The 19,633-nt window shown below is 42.7% G+C and overlaps 1 protein-coding gene across 10 annotated transcripts in view; it reads left to right on the forward strand.

The window, feature by feature from the left end:
• RIMS2 (regulating synaptic membrane exocytosis 2) overlaps positions 1–19,633 on the forward strand; it is a 982,185-nt gene that overhangs the window by 814,539 nt on the left and 148,013 nt on the right. For 7 of the 10 annotated variants that reach the window (XM_077493148.1, XM_077493153.1, XM_077493147.1 and 4 more), the window contains one exon: positions 8,831–9,003. In XM_077493148.1, coding sequence (XP_077349274.1) covers positions 8,831–9,003 — 173 coding nt within the window. Of the gene's footprint in view, positions 1–8,830; positions 9,004–16,550; positions 16,851–19,633 lie in introns of all 10 variants that reach the window. The other 3 variants (XM_077493146.1, XM_077493149.1, XM_077493151.1) reach the window with 1 other exon arrangement.

Consider the following 19,633-nt stretch of genomic DNA (forward strand, 5'->3'; position numbering starts at 1 on the left):
AATGCAATTATTAGTAAATATAAACTGCTAAATACCTTTTCTCATCAGCAGTATATAGCAGTCTTGTGACTTCTATCAGTGTCCGGCCAAGCACTGGTTAAAGCTTGAAAGAAGTTAGTTGCACTAGCAGTGAAATAACTGGTGTTCAACCAGTGTAAACATATACGTGAATATTACAACAAAGTAGATATAACATTGCCAGCAAAGTGAAAATAACACATTACTAAAATAATTATGATAATAATACATATAGGGGGTTATTTACGAAATGCACTTTATACTGCAAGTGCACATGAAAGTGCACGTGGAAGTGCAGTCGCTGTAGATCCGATGGGGGACATGCAAGCAAAACAAAAAATAGCATTTTAACTTGCACATGATTGGATGATAAAATCAGCAGAGCTTCCCCTCATTTGAGCTGTACCCCACAGATTTAGAGCGACTGCACTTCCAAATGCACTTGTAGTGCAAAGCGGATTTGCCTTTTGTAAATAACCCCCATAGTGTCAAAACATAATGGATGGATGTGCAACTTAAAACATGTAAGCCAAAGTAGGTGGCCTAATAAATAAAGTCCACAGATAAACTCGCCAAAGAGTGGGTGACTAAGATGTCTAATATGAATAAAATCTTCCACCACCGAGTGCTGAACACCATAAAAATTGTGCCCTTACCAAAAGGCAAGCAATGCGAGCTTGCGGCTATAAACCCAGCCAGTGCCTTTAACCAGGAGAATCTGGAGTCTCAGATAGGGGAACAACCTGCAGCCGGTTGGCCCTGTGCTGATCACATGCGCTCTAGCAATACACACCGAACAAAGAATATGCAGAGTGCCTCCTAGGACTCTGCTATCAGCAGATGGATTGGGGACAGTAAAAGAAGGGGAGGGTCAAACATCCTTTTTACACAATGCAGAGGATTAACCCCTTAGGTCCCACAGTGAGTATTACAAGCATGCTTTACTGTATATACAGACTAATTTTACTCTTGTGGGTTTAGTATCACTTTAATTAACCTGTGAGTACTCAAATAAATAAGAGCTTCCAGATATATAATGTGGGGTTTACAAACAGTTTAGCTTAACTATTTATCAATAGAAAACTTGCCACTTTGGCATTTCCAGTGCCCGTATGCAAAGCCACCAAGAAACATATTTTCCAAGGCAATTTCTATGAAGAAATTGCTGTCATTGGGATGATTGTGCCCCATCATTGGTGTCAGTGGGAGAAATAATGCCCCATTGATGGTGCCAGTGGGAAGAATAGTGCCCCATCTTTGGTATCAGTGGGAGTAATAGTGCCCCATCAATGGTGTCAGTGGAAGGAATAGTGCCCCATTAATGGTGCCAGTGGGAAGAATAGTGCCCCATCATGGGTGTCAGTGGGAGGAATGGTGCCCCATCATGGGTGTCAGTGGGAGGAATAGTGCCCTATTGATGGTGGCAGTGGGAGGAGTAGTGCCCCATCTTTGGTATCAGTGGGAGTGATAGTGCCCCATCAATGGTGTTAGTGGGAGGAATAGTGCTCCATCAATGGTGTCAGTGGGAGGAATAGTGCCCATCATTGGTGTCTTTGGGAGGAATAGTGCTCCATCATTGTAGTCAGTGGGGGGGTATGCCCCATCATTGGTTTCAATCAATAATATAATGCCCCAAGGGCCAGATAAAAGAAAACGAAGTGCCGCATCTGGCCCCTGGACCACATTTTGGAAACTACTGATTTTATGCAGTTAGATCTATGGCAATGATTATTTCAGTCCATGTCCAAATAGAGGCTGATTGGTAAGTGGCTCCTGGAATGCTGAAATTTGAAGCCATTAAGGTAAAGTATAGCATACAGTATTAGGACCCCCAGGTCCTTTTCCATCGTAGATTCCCCCAGAGGTTCACCCCCTAGTGAGTAGATTGCATTCATATTTTTGCCACCCAAATGCATTATTTTAAATTTTTCTACACTGAACCTCGTTTGCCATGTAGTTGCCCACCCCATTCATTTGTTAGGATCTTCTTGCAAGGTCTCCACCTCCTGCAGAGAAGTTATTGCCCTACATGGCTTAGTGTTGTCGGCAAATACAGAAATGGAACTTTTTACCCCATCCTCCAGGTCGTTTATGAACAAATTAAATAGGATTGGTCCCAGCACAGAACCCTGGGGGACCCCACTACCCACCCCTGACCATTCCAATTCCGTAGTGCAATGGTCTGTATGAAAACAATGTTCAGCTCCTTATACATACCTGTATAATCCAAGCTGTGGTTTGCTGTATTTATGAACGTATATCCACATGGTATAAGCTGTATGAGACTGAAGAAAGTTTGGAAACCCCAGGCTATATATTTGTAGGCTCCTATTCATTTGTGTACTCGTAGATAACTTCAAAATGTCTGCAAAGACTAAATGCTTGTTGAATATAAAGTATTTGGGAAGCATTCCCTATTACTCATTTCCTGACTTGACTCCCGCTGGACAATATAATTTATATATATTTAAGTAGACATGCTTTTTATGGATTTTTAGCTAAAAAGCCTAGAGAGATTGGCGTATCAATATATAAGATTGCTTATATCCTAAAGTTGCTGAGCTGATAAAGCACCATTTATTGGGTTCTTTTCAGTACCGCCATCTATATACAAGCTCTTTTTATTACTGTTCAATATAGGTGCTGGAAATGTGGATGTCGGATCATTTCCCTGGTTTGTGGAGATCCATATTTAGGTTTATAATATATAGTCTATCAGGTAGAATTAAAAACAAATCAGATTTTGTGTATAGACAACACTCTTATTACATTTTTACACCAAATGTAACTTGGTAACGTTCACATGTAATGAAGAGCCCGAAAGAACTGAAATCCAGTGAAAGACAGGGGTGGTCCAAGGAACAGAGAGGCTGGAGAGGAAAGGCCCAGATGATACTGGATGTTGTCCAGCCAGGAAATGAGGCCGGTTCTGTCTGACTTGCTGCAGCTTTTATTGAATACTGTGAGAGGCTTACAGTGTGCAATAAAAATAGGGGAGTGAGCAATTTAATTACAGGAGAGGAGCCTATACAACTGTACAAGATTAAAGCAGGCCATACATGGGTTGAATTCCCCAAAAAATTATTTTGATAATTGTAACTAAGAATTTTCGTTCAAATCTCGCACCATTAGTGGGCTGCAGCAATGGCCGATTATTGCATGGCCATCGAATTTGAGTGGGGCATGTTGGACATTTTTGGAAAAACTACCAAATTTCTGATCAATGATGGGGGAAACGTGCAAGAAATATAATCGAAAAAGAAATGCTCATGAGCTGTGTGTGAGCTGGAAGGAAAAGAAGATTCTCAGCCACGAAACATGAGGCTTGGTGAAATTTCAAAATCAATGGTGGCACCATTAGATCACTTAGCACATGATATTTCTGTTTTTCACAATATATATTTTTCGGAATTCGACCCATGGATGGCCAGCATAAGAGGGGGATTTACTAAAACTGGTGCACATAGTATCTCGAGCAGCTGTGCATAGTGACCAATCGGCTTCTAGGTTTTTGGCCCCCTCAGATGGAATAGATCCATCTAAGTGGAATCCGCCAGCTCACCCGGGGGGGATCTCTCCGTTGATCCCCACTGAGCAGACAGATGACATGTCCGTGTCGTCTACGCTTTGCAGAGCAGACACGGAGACAGGCCGGCTCTCCCCTATGGGGCCGTCAGATGGAAACAGAATGCTTGTCTGTTTCTATCCAATTCACTGGACAGATGGGGAACGTGTCACCATACGTCTATTTTTAACGTATTTTATCGGTTCAGATGCCTAGCGGGTATCATTAGACACATGTCCGCTGACAACCGCCACCCCATAGAGAACAATGGGTGGTCTGATCGGGTCCCCCTGTCAATTTTTTTAGGCGGACCCAATCACACCACCCATTGTTCTCTGTGGGGCAGTGGATGTCAGCGGACATATGTCTACTGAGACCAACCAGGCATCCGATTCGATTAAATCCACTAAAAATAGACGTATGACGATACGTTCGCCATCTATCCAGCGAATCAGATGGATACAGTTGTCGGTCCGCTGGTGATAAAGCGGCCTTATTGGTAAAGCTTAACCACTTTCAGACCGGACCATTTTGCTGGTAAATGACCAGAGGTCTTTTTACACTTTGGCACTGCGCTGCTTTAACTGGTAATTGCGCGGTCCTGCAATGTTGTACCCAAACAAAATTTGCGACCTTTTCTTCCCACAAATAGAGCTTTCTTTTGATGGTATTTGATTGCCTCTGCGATTTTTATTTTTTGCGATATAAACGTAAAAAGGCCGCAAATTTTGAAAAAAAATGATATTTTCTACTTTTTGTTATTAGAAAAATCCAATAAACTCAATTTTAGTCATACATTTAGGCCAAAATGTATTCAGCTACATGTCTTTGGTAAAAAAAAAGTCAATAATTGTATATTTATTGGTTTGCGCAAAAGTTGTCACATCTACAAACTAAGGTACGTTTTCTGGAATTTACGCAGCTTTTAGTTTACGACTGCCTATCTCATTTCTTGAGGTGCTAAAATGGCAGGGCAGTACAAAACCCCCCCAAATGACCCCATTTTGGAAAGTAGACCCCCTAAGGAAATTGATAAGAGGCATGTTGAGCCCATTGAATATTTTATTTTTTTGCCTCAAGCGATTGAATAATGACAAAAAAAAAAATTTTTTTTTTTTTTTACACAAAGTTGAGTTCATGGAATATTTTATATTTTGCCACAAGTTGCGTGAAAATTACAAACTTTTTTTTTTATTTTTTTTTTTCACAAAGTTGTCACTAAATGATATATTGCTCATGCATGCCATGGGCATATGTGAAATGACACCCCAAAATAAATTCTGCTGCTTCTCCTGAGTACGGGGATACCACATATGTGGGACTTTTTGGGAGCCTAGCCGCGTACGGGGCCCCGAAAACCAAGCACCGCCTTCAGGCTTTCTAAGGGCGTAAATTTTTGAGTTCACTTCTCACTACCTATTACAGTTTTGAAGGCCATAAAATGCCAAGATGGCACAAAACCCCCACAAATGACCCCATTTTAGAAAGTAGACACCCCAAGCTATTTGCTGAGAGGCATGTTGAGTCCATGGAATATTTTATATTTTGCCACAAGTTGCGGGAAAATTACAAACTTTTTTTTTTTTTTTTTTTTTCACAAAGTTGTCACTAAATGATATATTGCTCACGCATGCCATGGGCATATGTGAAATGACACCCCAAAATAAATTCTGCTGCTTCTCCTGAGTACGGGGATACCACATATGTGGGACTTTTTGGGAGCCTAGCCGCGTACGGGGCCCCGAAAACCAAGCACCGCCTTCAGGCTTTCTAAGGCGTTACAGTTTTGAAGGCCATAAAATGCCAAGATGGCACAAACCCCCCCCAAATTACCCCATTTTGGAAAGTAGACACCCCTAAATTTAGGGGTACACTAGTGAGACTAGGTAATAAATGGCGGGTGCCCTGAAACTATAAAAAAATAACTAACCAACCAGCGTCACCTGTAACAGTTATATGGTGATCACTGGTGAAAGGGTTAACTAGGGGGCAATCAGGGGGCTTTATGCGGTAGTATATGGGGGTCCCTGGCGCTATAAAAAGCTGCAGCGAACCTAAATACCTACCTGCCTAACTAGCGTCACCTGTGACACTAATACAGCGATCAGAAAAACGATCGCTTATTAGGCTGGGTTCACACTGGAGCGATGCGGGAACGCCACGAATCCGTGGCGGGTTCCCGCATCGCATGCCTCCCGGCGGCAGTTCACACTGCCCTATGCGAACTGCTGGGAGTGTCAGTGAAATGTTACTGACACCCCCAGATCAGTTCGCATATCGCAGTGCGATCTGCAAACTCGGATCGCATGGTGTGAACACCCATGCGATCCGATTCTGCTGCGGGCCAAAAAAAGGGTCCCGTGCGAATTTGCGGCGGGTGCGGCGGGTGCGGCGGGTGCGGCGAATGGCTGAACTCGAATCGCACAGAGATCGGATGTGATTTGCACTGCAGTGCGGTGCGAATCACATCCGTTCTCATAAACCGCTGCAATGTGAACCCAGCCTTAGTGACACTGGCGACGGGGGGTGATCACGGGGTTAAACCTTTATTGGGGGGGTTAGGGGGGTACCTTAGAACTAAAGGGGGCTAACCCTAACTGCCCTAACAGTTATTAGTCACAAATGACACCCGCCGGGTGATCAGGGGGTTAAACCTTTATTAGGTAATAAATGGCGGGTGCCCTGAAACTATAAAAAAATAACTAACCAACCAGCGTCACCTGTAACAGTTATATGGTGATCACTGGTGAAAGGGTTAACTAGGGGGCAATCAGGGGGCTTTATGCGGTAGTATATGGGGGTCCCTGGCGCTATAAAAAGCTGCGGCGAACCTAAATACCTACCTGCCTAACTAGCGTCACCTGTGACACTAATACGGCGATCAGAAAAATGATCGCTTATTAGGCTGGGTTCACACTGGAGCGATGCGGAAACGCCGCGAATCCGCGGCGGGTTCCCGCATCGCATGCCTCCCGGCGGCAGTTCACACTGCCCTATGCGAACTGCTGGGAGTGTCAGTGAAATGTTACTGACACCCCCAGATCAGTTCGCATATCGCAGTGCGATCTGCAAACTCGGATCGCATGGTGTGAACACCCATGCGATCCGATTCTGCTGCGGGCCAAAAAAAGGGTCCCGTGCGAATTTGCGGCGGGTGTGGCGGGTGCGGCGAATGGCTGAACTCGAATCGCACAGAGATCGGATGTGATTTGCACTGCAGTGCGGTGCGAATCACATTCGTTCTCATAAACCGCTGCAATGTGAACCCAGCCTTAGTGACACTGGCGACGGGGGGTGATCACGGGGTTAAACCTTTATTGGGGGGGTTAGGGGGGTACATTAGAACTAAAGGGGGCTAACTCTAACTGCCCTAACAGTTATTACAGTCACAAATGACACCAATGCAAAAAAAAAAAAAAAAAATGACATTGGTGTCACTGTGACTGGGGGGCAGGGGTAATTGGGGGGGTGATCGGGGGGTAAAGGGGGGGTGTGAGTGTGCCTGGCATGTTCTACTGTGTGTGTAGAGTGTTGGTGCAACTCACCGATCCGCTCTCCTCCGTGTCGGAACGAAAAATACCGACACGGAGGAGAGAATACATCACTTCCTCTCCTGTGTTTACATTACAGGAGAGGAAGTGATGTCACGGGGGATTTCTATTCGTCGGGAGCGATCGCGAGGGGGTGGCCATGAATGAATGGCCGCCCCCTCGTCCCGGATCGCTCCCGGACGAAAACCGACCGCCGCAGGCACCGGGCGGGGGCCCGATCGGGCCCCCGACCCGCGGGAGGCAAGGGACGTACATGTAAGCCCTTATGCCTGCCCGTGCCATTCTGCCGACGTACATCGGCGTGCGGCGGTCGGCAACTGGTTAACTGAGCAAGCTGACGTTAGAAGCTGATTGGTTACTATGCACAGCTGCACCAGACTCTGAGTGCAACAGTTTTAGCAAACAACTTTAACCCCCTTCATGACCAGGCCATTTTACTTTAACTGACAATTGCGCGGTCGTGCAACGCTGTACCCAAATAAAATTGATGTCCCTTTTTCCCCCACAAATAGAGCTTTCTTTTGGTGGTATTTGATCACCTCTATGTTTTTTTTTTTTTCCCATTATAAACAGAAAAAGACCTGACAATTTTGAGGGGGAAAAAAAGTTTCTTTTTATTTCCTGCTATAGAACACAACACATCCAATAAAAAAATTTAAAACATCTAATTTCTTCATCAATTTTGTCCAATATGTATTCTGCTACATATTTTCTGGTATAAAAAAAATGCCAATAAACGTGTATTGATTGGTTTGCACAAAAGTTATAGCATCTACAAATTATGCGATATTGTTATTTATTAAAAAAAAGTTTTACTAGTAATGGCGGCAATCAGCACCTTATAGCGAGCCTGCAATATTGTGGCGGACATTCGGCATTAACTGACACTTTTGACACTTTTTGTGGACCAGTGACACTAATAGAGTGATCAGTGCTAAAAATATGCACTGTCACTGTGCTAATAACACTGGCTGGGAAGGGGTTAACATCAGCGGAGGAGAATCTGTGTGCCTAACCTGTGTTTTACTACATTGTGAGAGGTGCTTTTACACAGGATCCTGGATCCATGCCTTCCCTTCTGTCAAAACGGTGCTCTTTCTTGTTTACATAGGCAGACCGCCATTCTGTCTCTCTGCAGGATGATTGGGTGGGTTCCGCTGAACATTGAGTCCACGGTACCCACCAATAGGCTCCCGCTGTGTGCAATCTCAGCAGGAGCGAGCCGCTGGTGGCACGCATGTGCCCCCTACCCGGAAACGTGACCTGGCACAGAGGTTCCTCCCCCCTGTCTCAGTAAAACTGCAATAGGGCGGACCTTAAGTGGTTAAGATATTTAGAAGTATTTTGGGTAATGGTTTTCCAGGTAAGGAATCCCACAACTGTAATTGTAAATATATAAATGATGTTTCCATACTTCTCTCCGCAATACGCATCCTGTGGCTGAACCCGGATCTAGGCATTGTGAACCTGTCCAGGCTTGTAATTGAATTGCACTTAGGTTTCCAACTGTACGGTAATGCACCTAATGCTTGGAAAGTGTGATAGTGCAGCTATTTAAATTCACTCGACAGATTTTCCTGTGCAATTAAGATCTGGATGGGCCTTTTCAATTTCACACACCAAAAGACTACACAGTTCTTTGATTTGAGAAGCAGCATGCTGCCGAGCGAGTGATTCCTTTGCTGTGTCTTTTCAGTACCGGTCCGGGCGAGATCCACAGAGGGGTTCAGACAATGTTTCCAACAAATCATCAGACAGCGATGTGAGCGATGTGTCCGCCGTTTCCAGGACAAGCAGTGCTTCTCGCTTCAGCAGTACAAGCTACATGTCTGTCCAGTCTGAGAGGCCGCGAGGGAACAAGAAAATAAGGTGAGCCATGTTATACTTACTTTATGCACCATGCAGTACAATGTGTGATGTCCTACTTGGTGAGCCAAAGAGATAAAACAGCAACAACCAATCAGAACTGGTCTTTCACTTATCTGGCTACAGTAAACTTAAATTTATTTGGCTGTTATTTCCACTGCCTTAGGCTGGATTCACACCTAGGCATTTTTAGTGCTTTTTGCATTTTGCAGATTTGCACTACAGAACATGTTCCATAGGAAACCATGGTGTATGGACTGCAGTGCAAATCTGCAAAATGCAAAAAGCACTAAAAATGCATAGGTGTGAATCCAGCCTTACTGAATAGGTCTAATAAACTTTTAATAAGGTAATTTGAAGCCTGCCTCCAAAGATAACAAACATCCTTTGTTAGGCCTGTTTGACACAGGCTTTCACTTGTATAGGACCAGTGTGAACAGCAAACTTTGACAAAGCATTTGCATAATTTTCAGCAAGCTTTGTTGAAGTTATTAAACTACCAATCAAAACCCAGTTTGTAAATGCTGAACACAGATCCTAATGGGAGTTTTGATTGCCACTTTAAGCAAGCTGCATACAGGCTTAAAGCGTTTGTATACCCGCAGGAAAATAAAAACTGTAATGCCGCGTACACACGAGCCGAATTTCCGTCCGAAAAATCTTGGATGGTTTTTCCAACAGAATTCCGCTCAAGCTTGCCTTGCATACACACGGTCACACAAAAGTTCTCTGAACTTTCGACCGTCAAGAACGCGGGGACGTACAACACTACGATGAGCCGAGAAAATGAAGTTCAATGCTTCCGAGCATGCGTCGAATTGTTTCTGAGCATGCGTGATTTTTTGCGCATCCGAATTGCATACAGACGATCGCATTTTCAGATAGGAACTTTTCCCAACCAAAAAATAGAGAACATACTCTCAATCTTTTGCTGGCTGGAATTCCACCAGCAAAAGACCGATGGAGCATACACACGGTCGCGTTTTCCAACAAAAAGCTCTCATCAGAGTTTTGCTGGTGGCATTTCCGATCATGTGTGCGTCGCATAAGGTAAAGGCATAATGAGCTAATATGCAGCGCATACTAGGTCATTATGAAATACTTACCTTAGAATGAGGCATCGGTATCTAATCCTGGTCCACACCGAGTTAGCTGACATTTTGCCCTCGGCGTGTCTTCAGGGTTCGCAGCTCCAGCACTGTGAGTGACCGGAGCCTTGATGACGTCACTCCCGTGCCGGGCAAGGGGCGGCAGTGTCTGCATGCAAAGTGAATATCTCCTAAACTGTACCGGTTTAGGAGATATTAATTTTACCTACAGGTAAGCCTTATTATAGACTTACCTGTAGTTAAAAATGTATAATTAGGTCATACAACCACTTTAAAAAGTTCTGACGTTTTCTTCTCATTCTAATGGATCTCAATGGACCTAGAGGTGGCAGATACAGTGCCTTGAAATTTTCCAAGTTTTCATCATGTTACAACCAAAAATTTAAATGGATTTTATTGGTATTTTATGTGATAGACCAAAACAATGTGGCACATAATTGTGAAGTGGAAGAAAAATGATAAACGGTTTTCCAAATTTTTTACAAATAAATATCTGAAAAGTGTCTGCTTACATCTACCCACCCCTAGGGCTATATTGCTGGTTGCTATATTGTCGGTTTTGATCCCAGTAATCACAGGCCAAAAAATGTACAGGCAGATTGCATGGGTGAAAGGGACCTTATTTCCAAGATTGTAAGGCTGGGTTCACACCTTTGCGAATTGGATGTGGACATCCCCGCATCCAATTCGCATGGTAGGAGATTATGACTGCCTCTCTATGGAGCTGGTTCACATATCTCCGCTGCGGCTGCGGTGCGAATTTGCACAGGAGTCCTGTGCATCTTTTGGTCCATTTCAGGTCCATATTCAGCACAAAAATTTGGTCTGAAATCGGACCTAAAGGGGTGAATGGGGACGCACCGCACCCCTGCTGTGAGCCGCATGTGGCAATAGTGTGAACCCTAATAATCAAACATTTAAGTATAAAATTATATTATAATTGTGTAATAAAGTGAATAGATATATGATAATAAGTTGGAATCAAAATTTTATATTTCCATCTTATGTGGCATTAACCACTTCAGCTCGGGAAGATTTTGCCCCCTTCATGACCAGGCCATTTTTTGCTATTTGGCACCATGCTACTTTAACTGGCTATTACGCAAAAAAATGTATTTAAATTTTTTTCCCACAAAAAAAGCTTTCCTTTTTTCGTGATATTTGATCACCACTGTGTGTTTTTTTGTTTTGTTTTTGCACTTTAAACAAAAGAAGAGCATACATTTTGAAAACATATCCAATAAAAAAAAAACATTGAAAATCAAATTTCTTCATAAATTTTGGCCAAAATGTAATCTGCTCTATATCTTTGGTTTAAAAAAAATCACAATAAGTGCATATTAATTGGTTTGCGTGAAAGTTATAGCGTCTACAAACTATAGTATATATATTGGAACTTTTTTTTTATTTTTATATAAGTTATGGAGGTGATCAGCGACTTATATTGGGATGGCGGGCAATCTCACACTTAGTGGGAACTGGCTAACTGCCACTGACATCGCCAGTGACATTAATACAGAGATCAATGCTAATAATGTACAGTGACACTAATACAGAGATCAATGCTAATAATGTACACTGACACTGTACTAATGACACTCGTTGGGAAGGGGTTAACATCTGGGGCAATCGGAGGGTTTAATCTGTGCCTAACTATGTTTATTGTGTGTACTGTGAGGTGCTTTTAGTAAGGGATGTGCTGGTTTTACTCCCTGCTTTGCAGGGGAACAAAAGCCGGCACTTCGCCATGTGTCAGAAGAGAGCTTTGTGTTGTTTACGTACACAGAGCTCTCTCATTTCACTTGCTCTGATGATCAGCGGGTCCTGGCCTAAACTGTTGGCAGGGAACCGGTGATCAGCATGTGTTGAAGCCAATGATAGCACAGCCGGCCGGTGAGTGTGAGCGCGCCCCCTACCTGGAAATGCAGAATCACATATACAGTATATATGTGATTCTGCACTGCCAGCCCGCACTGTAGCAGTAAAACTGCATTGCACAGTCACTAAGTGGTTAAGTGGTAATCTATGTGAATTAGTACTTTTCAAAAGTTAAGGTATCATCTTGTCAACTACTTGAAACATACTGAAGTGAATATTTAATTCACCAAAAACAAAGTTAATTTATCCACTTTTGAATCTAGCACAAAAATACAGTTCAACTTATTTAAGTTAAGTTATTTAACGGATAGTACAAATCCTACGATTAACCACTTGCCGACTCTCTCACTTACAAGAATGGCTGCAAAGCAGCCTCTCTACACTGGATCACGTATCTGATATGTGCTCCAGTACTGCCAGGTAGGGGGCACAGAATAGCCAGTACTAGAAAAAAAAAAAATTCCAGTATCTATACCAGATGATGCTATAACTTTCACACAAACCAAATAATATACACTTTTTTTGATTTTTTTTTTTTTTTTACCAAAGGCATGTAGCAAAATACATCTTGGCCTAAATTCATGAAGAAATTTTATTTTTAAAATTTGTATTGGATATAACAGAAAATAAAAAATATTGTTTTTCTTTTTCAAAATTTTCTGTCTTTTTTCATTTATATTGCAAAAAATAAAGAAACCCAGTAGTGATCAAATACCACCTATTTGTGTTAAAATGATGACATACATTGCACTTGCATACAGTGTTGCATGATTGTGCAATTGCCAGTTAAAATGCTCTAGTCATGAAGGGGGTAAAATCATCTGGAGGTCAACTGGTTCAATTTTGCTTGGTGTTTTAAAATGAGAATTTGTTATAATTACTAGATATATCCAATTAGCCCTTTAAGCTTGCTTGTTTACAATAAAAGCTGGTAATCAGTTGTCCAATATCTGACCACATAACTTGTTTTGGAGCGATTAATACTTGGTTGCCCGCTTCTAACCACTTTTCACCTACTTTTAGTGGTTATTGCCACATAGAATTGAAATATGCCACATTTATAAAAATGCATACAAATAACATAGTTAGTCAAGTTGGAAAAAGACAAATCAGCTTCTACGATTAGTAAAGAAAAAATGAAAAACCTGCATTCACAGAATCCTAAACTCACCAGATCTAGAGGAAATTAAATAAACCTTGCCCAATAGGGAAAAAAATCCTTTCAGATTTCCTAAGGTAGAATCTCCAAACATTTAGGCTGCATTCACACCTGAGCGTAGCGTGTTTGAACGTTTTTACCGGCGTTTTGTCGCGCGACAATGAGCGTTTTGTCACACTACAACGCGCGACAACGAGTGTTTTGTCACACTACAACGCGCGACAACGAGCGTTTTTTAACTTCGGCGTTTTTTTCAGCCAATAGGAAAAATATTTTTCATCTGCTTATTTTTTCTTGAGCAGATACAGCGTCAAAACGCCCGTAGAAACGCTCGTTGTCGCGCTAAACGCTCGAATCGAGCGTTTCCATTAGTTTCTATGGGAATGAAAACGCCCAAATCAGCCCAATTCGCGCGACAAAAAAGGGTCCGGAACTTGTTTGAGCTTCAGGCGTAGGGCTTCAGGTGACATGGAGTGGAGATGTGAACCATCTCCATTGAGAATAATGGATTTTTTCCCCTCCGGCGTTTTGTAGCTTCAGGCGTAGGGCTACAAAACGTTCAGGTGTGAACGGGCTGTTAGGCTCAAGGGTCACATTGTATATTTTACAAACATTTGTGGTCGGAAAAAAAATCAGTTTTATAAAACAATGAATAGTAAATGAATGAATGTGTTTTACTTGGATCGATTTTGGAATCAGCACGATATGGTTCAAAACAAAAGATAAAGAACCTCAATAATTCAAAGCAAAGTCCCTCATTACATCAGAGCTCCCTTTACATCAGGGACCCCATGAGAGCCCCCCTTACATCAGAGTCCACCATAGTAGTCCCCTGTTATATCAGAGTCCACCTAAGGATTTCCCTCCCCCATCAGAATCTCCATCCATCTTACATAAGGGACCCTATCAGTGCTCCTTTAGATCCGAGTCTACCTTAAGACTCCTCACCCCCCCGCTCGCTGTCACTATTTATGAAAAAAACGCCCAGCTGCATCATTTATTCACAGATTCTGTGAATGGGAAACTAAAAGTACCCACAGCCTTTGCTGCTGGTGGCTTGTAGTTCTCACTGAATGCTCTAGGTAGTTCATTGTCTCCTCCTGTCAGTGTTTATCTGCCTTCCCGTGTCAGGTACGAGCAGACAGGTACACTGACAATCTGCAGGAGTCCTGCTTTCCAGGCTTCTAGTAAAAAATATAATAAATGCACATTTTTTTGACCTGCAAAACGGTGTTTTTTTTTTAAACGGGTGAACTTATCCGTATAGTGATTGTAAACGATCACCTTGTAAAACAACCCATTCAGTTTAAAATTGAAATGAAAGGAAAAACCTTTTTATAAATACCCTTTTTTCCCTTTTTTATAAGTGATCACATTCCCTCTGTTCTCAGCTGCATAAGAGCTGAGGGAGGAGAAGCGACAGCACACTGAACTCCCCAGTGAATGGGTGTGGAGCAGGGGTAAGTCAGGACATGCCCCCGCTTAATGTGGTCTGTTAATAATAGGAAAGCAGAGGGACTGGCAGGAACACCAGGGATTTCACATAAAGAAAGCAATACAAAGAGAACAGGATAATTTCTCATACAAGTACATAGTACAACAGGCACATATCAGATATATGAAGTGTTGGGATAACAAACGCTTTAAGACCCCTTTCACACTGAGGCGTTTTTCAGAAGTTTTTCAGGCGCTTTAGCGTTAAAAAAAGCACCTGTAAAGCGCTTGAAAGAAGCCTCATCTGCAACCCCAATGTGAAAGCCCAAGTGCTTCACACTGAGATCCCTTTCACACTGGGGTGTTTTTCAGGCGCTTTAGCTTTAAAGAAAGCGCCTGTAAAGCGCCTGAAAGAAGCCGCAACTGCAATCCCAATGTAAAAGCCCGAGTGCTTTCACACTGAGGCACTGGGCTGGCAGGGCGTCAAAAAAAAGTCCTGCAAGCAGCTTCTTTCCAGCGCTTTTGGAGCGGTGAATACACCGCTCCTAAAGCGTCCCTTCCCAATCAATAAATTAATAAATCAATGGGAAAGCGCCTGCAAAACGCCCGAAAAGTGCCTGAAAATCGCTTTGTGGGCGCTTTTAACCCTTTATTTGGCCACTAGCAGGGGTTAAAAGCACCCCAATAGCGCTCGAAAAATGATGGTAAAGAGCTGCTAGTTTAAGCGGCGCTTTACGAGCGTTTTTCGGGAGCTGACATTGTGAAAGGGCTCTTAAAGCGGTTGTATACCCGCTAATGCGTTTTTTATTTTTTTTGCCACCTGCAAAGGAAAAGGCATAATGAGCTAGTATGCACCGCATACTAGCTCATTATGAAATACTTACCTTAGAACGAGGCCCCGACATCTGGCCCGATCCACGCAGAGGGAGCTGACATGTTCCCTCGGCTTTTCTTCTGGGTATCGCGGCTCTGGCGCTGTGAGTGGCCGGAGCCGGGACATCGTCACTCCCGCGCGCATTGCGAGGGGAATATCTCCTAAACCATACAGGTTTAGGAGATATTTTTTTTACCTACAGGTAAGCCTTATTATAGGCTTTCCTGTAGGTAAAAGTCAACAAATTGACTATACAACCGCTTTAAAGCACTTGGGCTTTCACATTGGGATTGCAGATGAGGCTTCTTTCAAGCGCTTTACAGGCGCTTTTTTTTAACACTAAAGTGCCTGAAAAATGCCCCAGTGTGAAAGGGGTCTAACTATAAGGTCCCTTTCACACATGGTGTCCTATCAGGTCTGCCTGTCCTTTTTTAAGGTGGACCTGATTGGATGCTCCATTCACCTCTATGGAGCGACCAATGTCAGCAGTGACATGTCCGCCGACATCCGCCACTATGCAATCTGGTCCGCCAAATGGAAAATAGGGTTTCCATCCGTCTGGTGGATCAGATTGGATGGAATCGGATGAATATGGACAGGCAGATCCATTTTCATCCGATCTCCCATAGAGGACAGCAGGGTTCTGACAGGTCCGTCTCTGTACACTGAGTAGAGACAGACCTGTCATCTACCTGCTCAGCGGGCATCAGCGGAGCGATCCCCTACCGAGCAAAGTGGAGTCCATCAAAACAGACGTGCCCTGTGTGAAAGGGGCCTAAGAATATGGAGATGTTATAAATGGTAAAACAGGAGCGAATTTGGGTGACATCATGCAGATCATCTAGAATCAGATACAGCAGACGGGGTAGATAAGCTAAGTTACTATTCATGCATAACCAGACTACTTATACATGAGGCTCAACATTTCTAAACATGATTCTCCATTATTCCATGTTTCAGTTTATTTTTCTGTTTGATGTTTTTCTTCTGCATGTTTTTTCTTTGTGCATGTTGCTGATGCTAATCAACCTTTTTTCTTTTTTTTTTTTTTCTTTTCGGTTTGCATGCTTCTTTTCTTGGCTGTGGGGCTTGTTAGGAGACTGAGAGAAATGCAAGAGAGATCAGATAGATTTGAGGCTGGGCAGGGAAGGGAGAACCACCTGGCATTCCCAGAGGAGAATGAAGAGGAGGAGGAGGAGGAGGAAGTCACACATGAGGGGAATAGTGAGAAGGTAGCAGAGGAGTTGCAGGAAGTCAGTGAAAATTGCACCAAGAGGCAAAGCAAGGGGTCATTAGATGAAGAGAGCCTACATGATGAGAAGCCTGAGGAGCAACATGACCCAACAGATGATCGCAAGGATAGTCTGCCCAGGAGGTTGTCAGAAAATGACATCAGGTAAACGCTGTCTTCTTAGGGTATTCCTTCTTAGCTAGTTCCTTGTGTGTCACCATTATTCCAGTAGAGCATATATTTGTATATATCGCTAAAACTGTGTTTATATAGATGTTCCTTTAGTGTCTTTCACAGCTTTTCTGGGTGAAAGCACCCATAGGGTGCAAAGTCATATTTTGGGAATGTTATAACACAGCAGGTGTTTAGACAGGTAATGAGTTGCTAATACTGGGAGCCTTATCCCCGGCCGTTCAGAAACAAATTGAAAAGTGCGAAATGAAAAGCGTGAATCAACGAATTTAGCAGAAGGAGTCCAAAGGGTGGTGCTAAAGAGCTGAAAAACAACTTAGTACGTCACTACATTCGTAATTGTTGGCCAACAATTTTGTGGCCCTGTGTATGCAAGACAAGTTTGGGCCAATGCCCTTTGCTGGTTTTGTTGGCCAACAATCCAATGGTGTGTACAAGGCTTAAGTCTTCCTCTATTTACTCGGTCCACCTTACCACACCAAACATTTTAAAAGTTTTAAACTGGGCCTGTCCTGACTGCATTTCACTGTCAACGTATGCCTCTAGTCTCTTGTATAGATAAATACACTCTATTGATAGATTGGCTTGTGTACAACCAGCCTGTCCATACATGGATTGAAATTCAGGTGAATTGGTTGAATTTCAATCTATACATGGCCGGCTTTACTCTAGGGCCAGTTTAGTCAGATGTAAATTACCAGAACACAACATCTTAAAGAAACATACAAAACAAGGAGAATGCACAGACTCCGTGCAGATACCATGTCACCTCTCATCACAAATTCATACTGTACCATTCAAAACTTTATTTAGTTGCCAGGGTTCTGTTTCATCTTGCCAATAAATTCCTAATAATATTAAAATCAAACACAGTATATTGTTTTCTTATCACTAGAAAGTAAGCAAGTATTAACCACTTCAACGCTGGAAGGATTTACCCCCTTAATGACCAGGCCATTTTTTGCGATACGGCATTTCGCCGCTTTAACTGACAATTATGCAGTCGTGCGATGTTGTACCCAAACAAAATTGATGTCCTTTCTTTCCCACATTTAAAGCTTTTGGCGGTATTTGATCACCTCTGCGGTTTTTATTTTGAACAAAAAAAAACAGACAATTAAAAAATATATATTTTTTACTTTCTGCTATAATACATATCCAAAAAGAAAATATATTAAAACAAACTAATTTAGCAGGACTGCGACATTGTGGCAGACAGATCTGAGCCTGACACTTTTTGGGGACCAGTGATACTATTACAGTGATTAGTGCTAAAAAAAAATTCACTGATCAATGTATAAATGACAGGGAGGGGGTTAACACTAGGGGTCAATCAAGGGGTTAACTGTGTTCCCTGAGTGTGTTCTGTGTGGGGGATTGGCTTACTGGGAGAACACAGAGATCGCTGTTCCTGATCACTAGGAACAGCAGATCTCTGAGTTTTTTCCCATGTCAGAATGGGGATCCGCTTTGTTTACATAGGCAGAGCTCCGTTCTGCCCCTCTTTACTGCAATCGCGGGTGACCGGTGGACGCGCGTGCCTCCGGCAGCGGGCACGCGCCCGCAGTATCTCATGCACAGACCGACGTACAGGTAGGTAATTTCTTACAGCTGGGCCACCCTGCTGCATTATATGTGCGGTGGGCAGTACGAAGTGGTTAACCTCCCTGGCGGTACGATTATTTCAGATTTTAGGTGCTAAAAGTGGTACAATTATTTTGCATGAAAATTTGGCGTTTTATATTGTAGTCCTGTAATTCTTAGGAATAACTCACTTAAATCTGTCCAAACCAGAGTCTAGCAGACATCCCGGGTATGATAAACTTTGAAAAATGAAATCATAAATTATAATATAATAAATAATTATAAATAATTGTACCAAATAATAATATAACAATAATAAAAATTATTCAATAATGTAATCAAATCAAAAACACTGAAATTTGCTCAGTTGCAGAATTGTCACTGTCATTCCTTTTCAGTATTTGATGATGGATCTCCCCACAAATCGCTATCGCTCAATTCTGCGAGTGATTCTAATTTATTATCGCTGTTTTCTAGCTGGTCTAAAATCATTTTTGATGTAAAGTGACAGTTTGGTTGCTATGGACAATCTCCAGTTTCCAGGCAGAAAGAACAGTTTTTATTATATAAAACTGCATGCAGGACACTGGACAGACCACTAGGGACAAAGGGGAGGTGAAATTATTACATACAGCAATGTAATCTGTAAGATTACATTATACTGTATGTATACTGTGTGATTCACTTTTTGAATTTGGTGCAGATCTCTGTCCCCGTGTGTTGCAACGCTCGCAGGGAACGGAGATTGGCTCCGTGATGAATCGAGTGAAGGACGAGCCGCTCGTACAGCGCGGGGACATCGCTGGATCCAAGGGAGAAGGTAAGTTAACCTCCTCCTGCATACAGCGATGCGGTCCCGAGTCTGGCTCGGGGTTACCGCTTTTGGTGTAAAACTTCCACCCCGAGCCAGACTCGGGAATACCGCGAGGGGGGTTAAAGTGGACCTGAACTAAAAAAAGTGAAGATTTGCTATGTTACAGGGAACATTCAGAAATTATAGTTGTGCCTAAGCAGCATCCTGACAAATTAACCATTTGTCTGGAATTACTGCACTTCCTGATACACTATATTGCCAAAAGTACTGGGACGCCTACCTTTAAAAGCACATGAACTTTAATGGCATCCCAGTCTTCAATATTGAGTTGGCCCACCCTTTGCAGCTATAACAGCTT

The sequence above is a fragment of the Lithobates pipiens genome, unplaced genomic scaffold, assembly GCF_037356315.1.
Source record: "Lithobates pipiens isolate NorthernLeopardFrog02 unplaced genomic scaffold, aLitPip1_a1.2 Scaffold_19, whole genome shotgun sequence".
NCBI classification, from domain to species: Eukaryota; Metazoa; Chordata; class Amphibia; order Anura; family Ranidae; genus Lithobates; species Lithobates pipiens.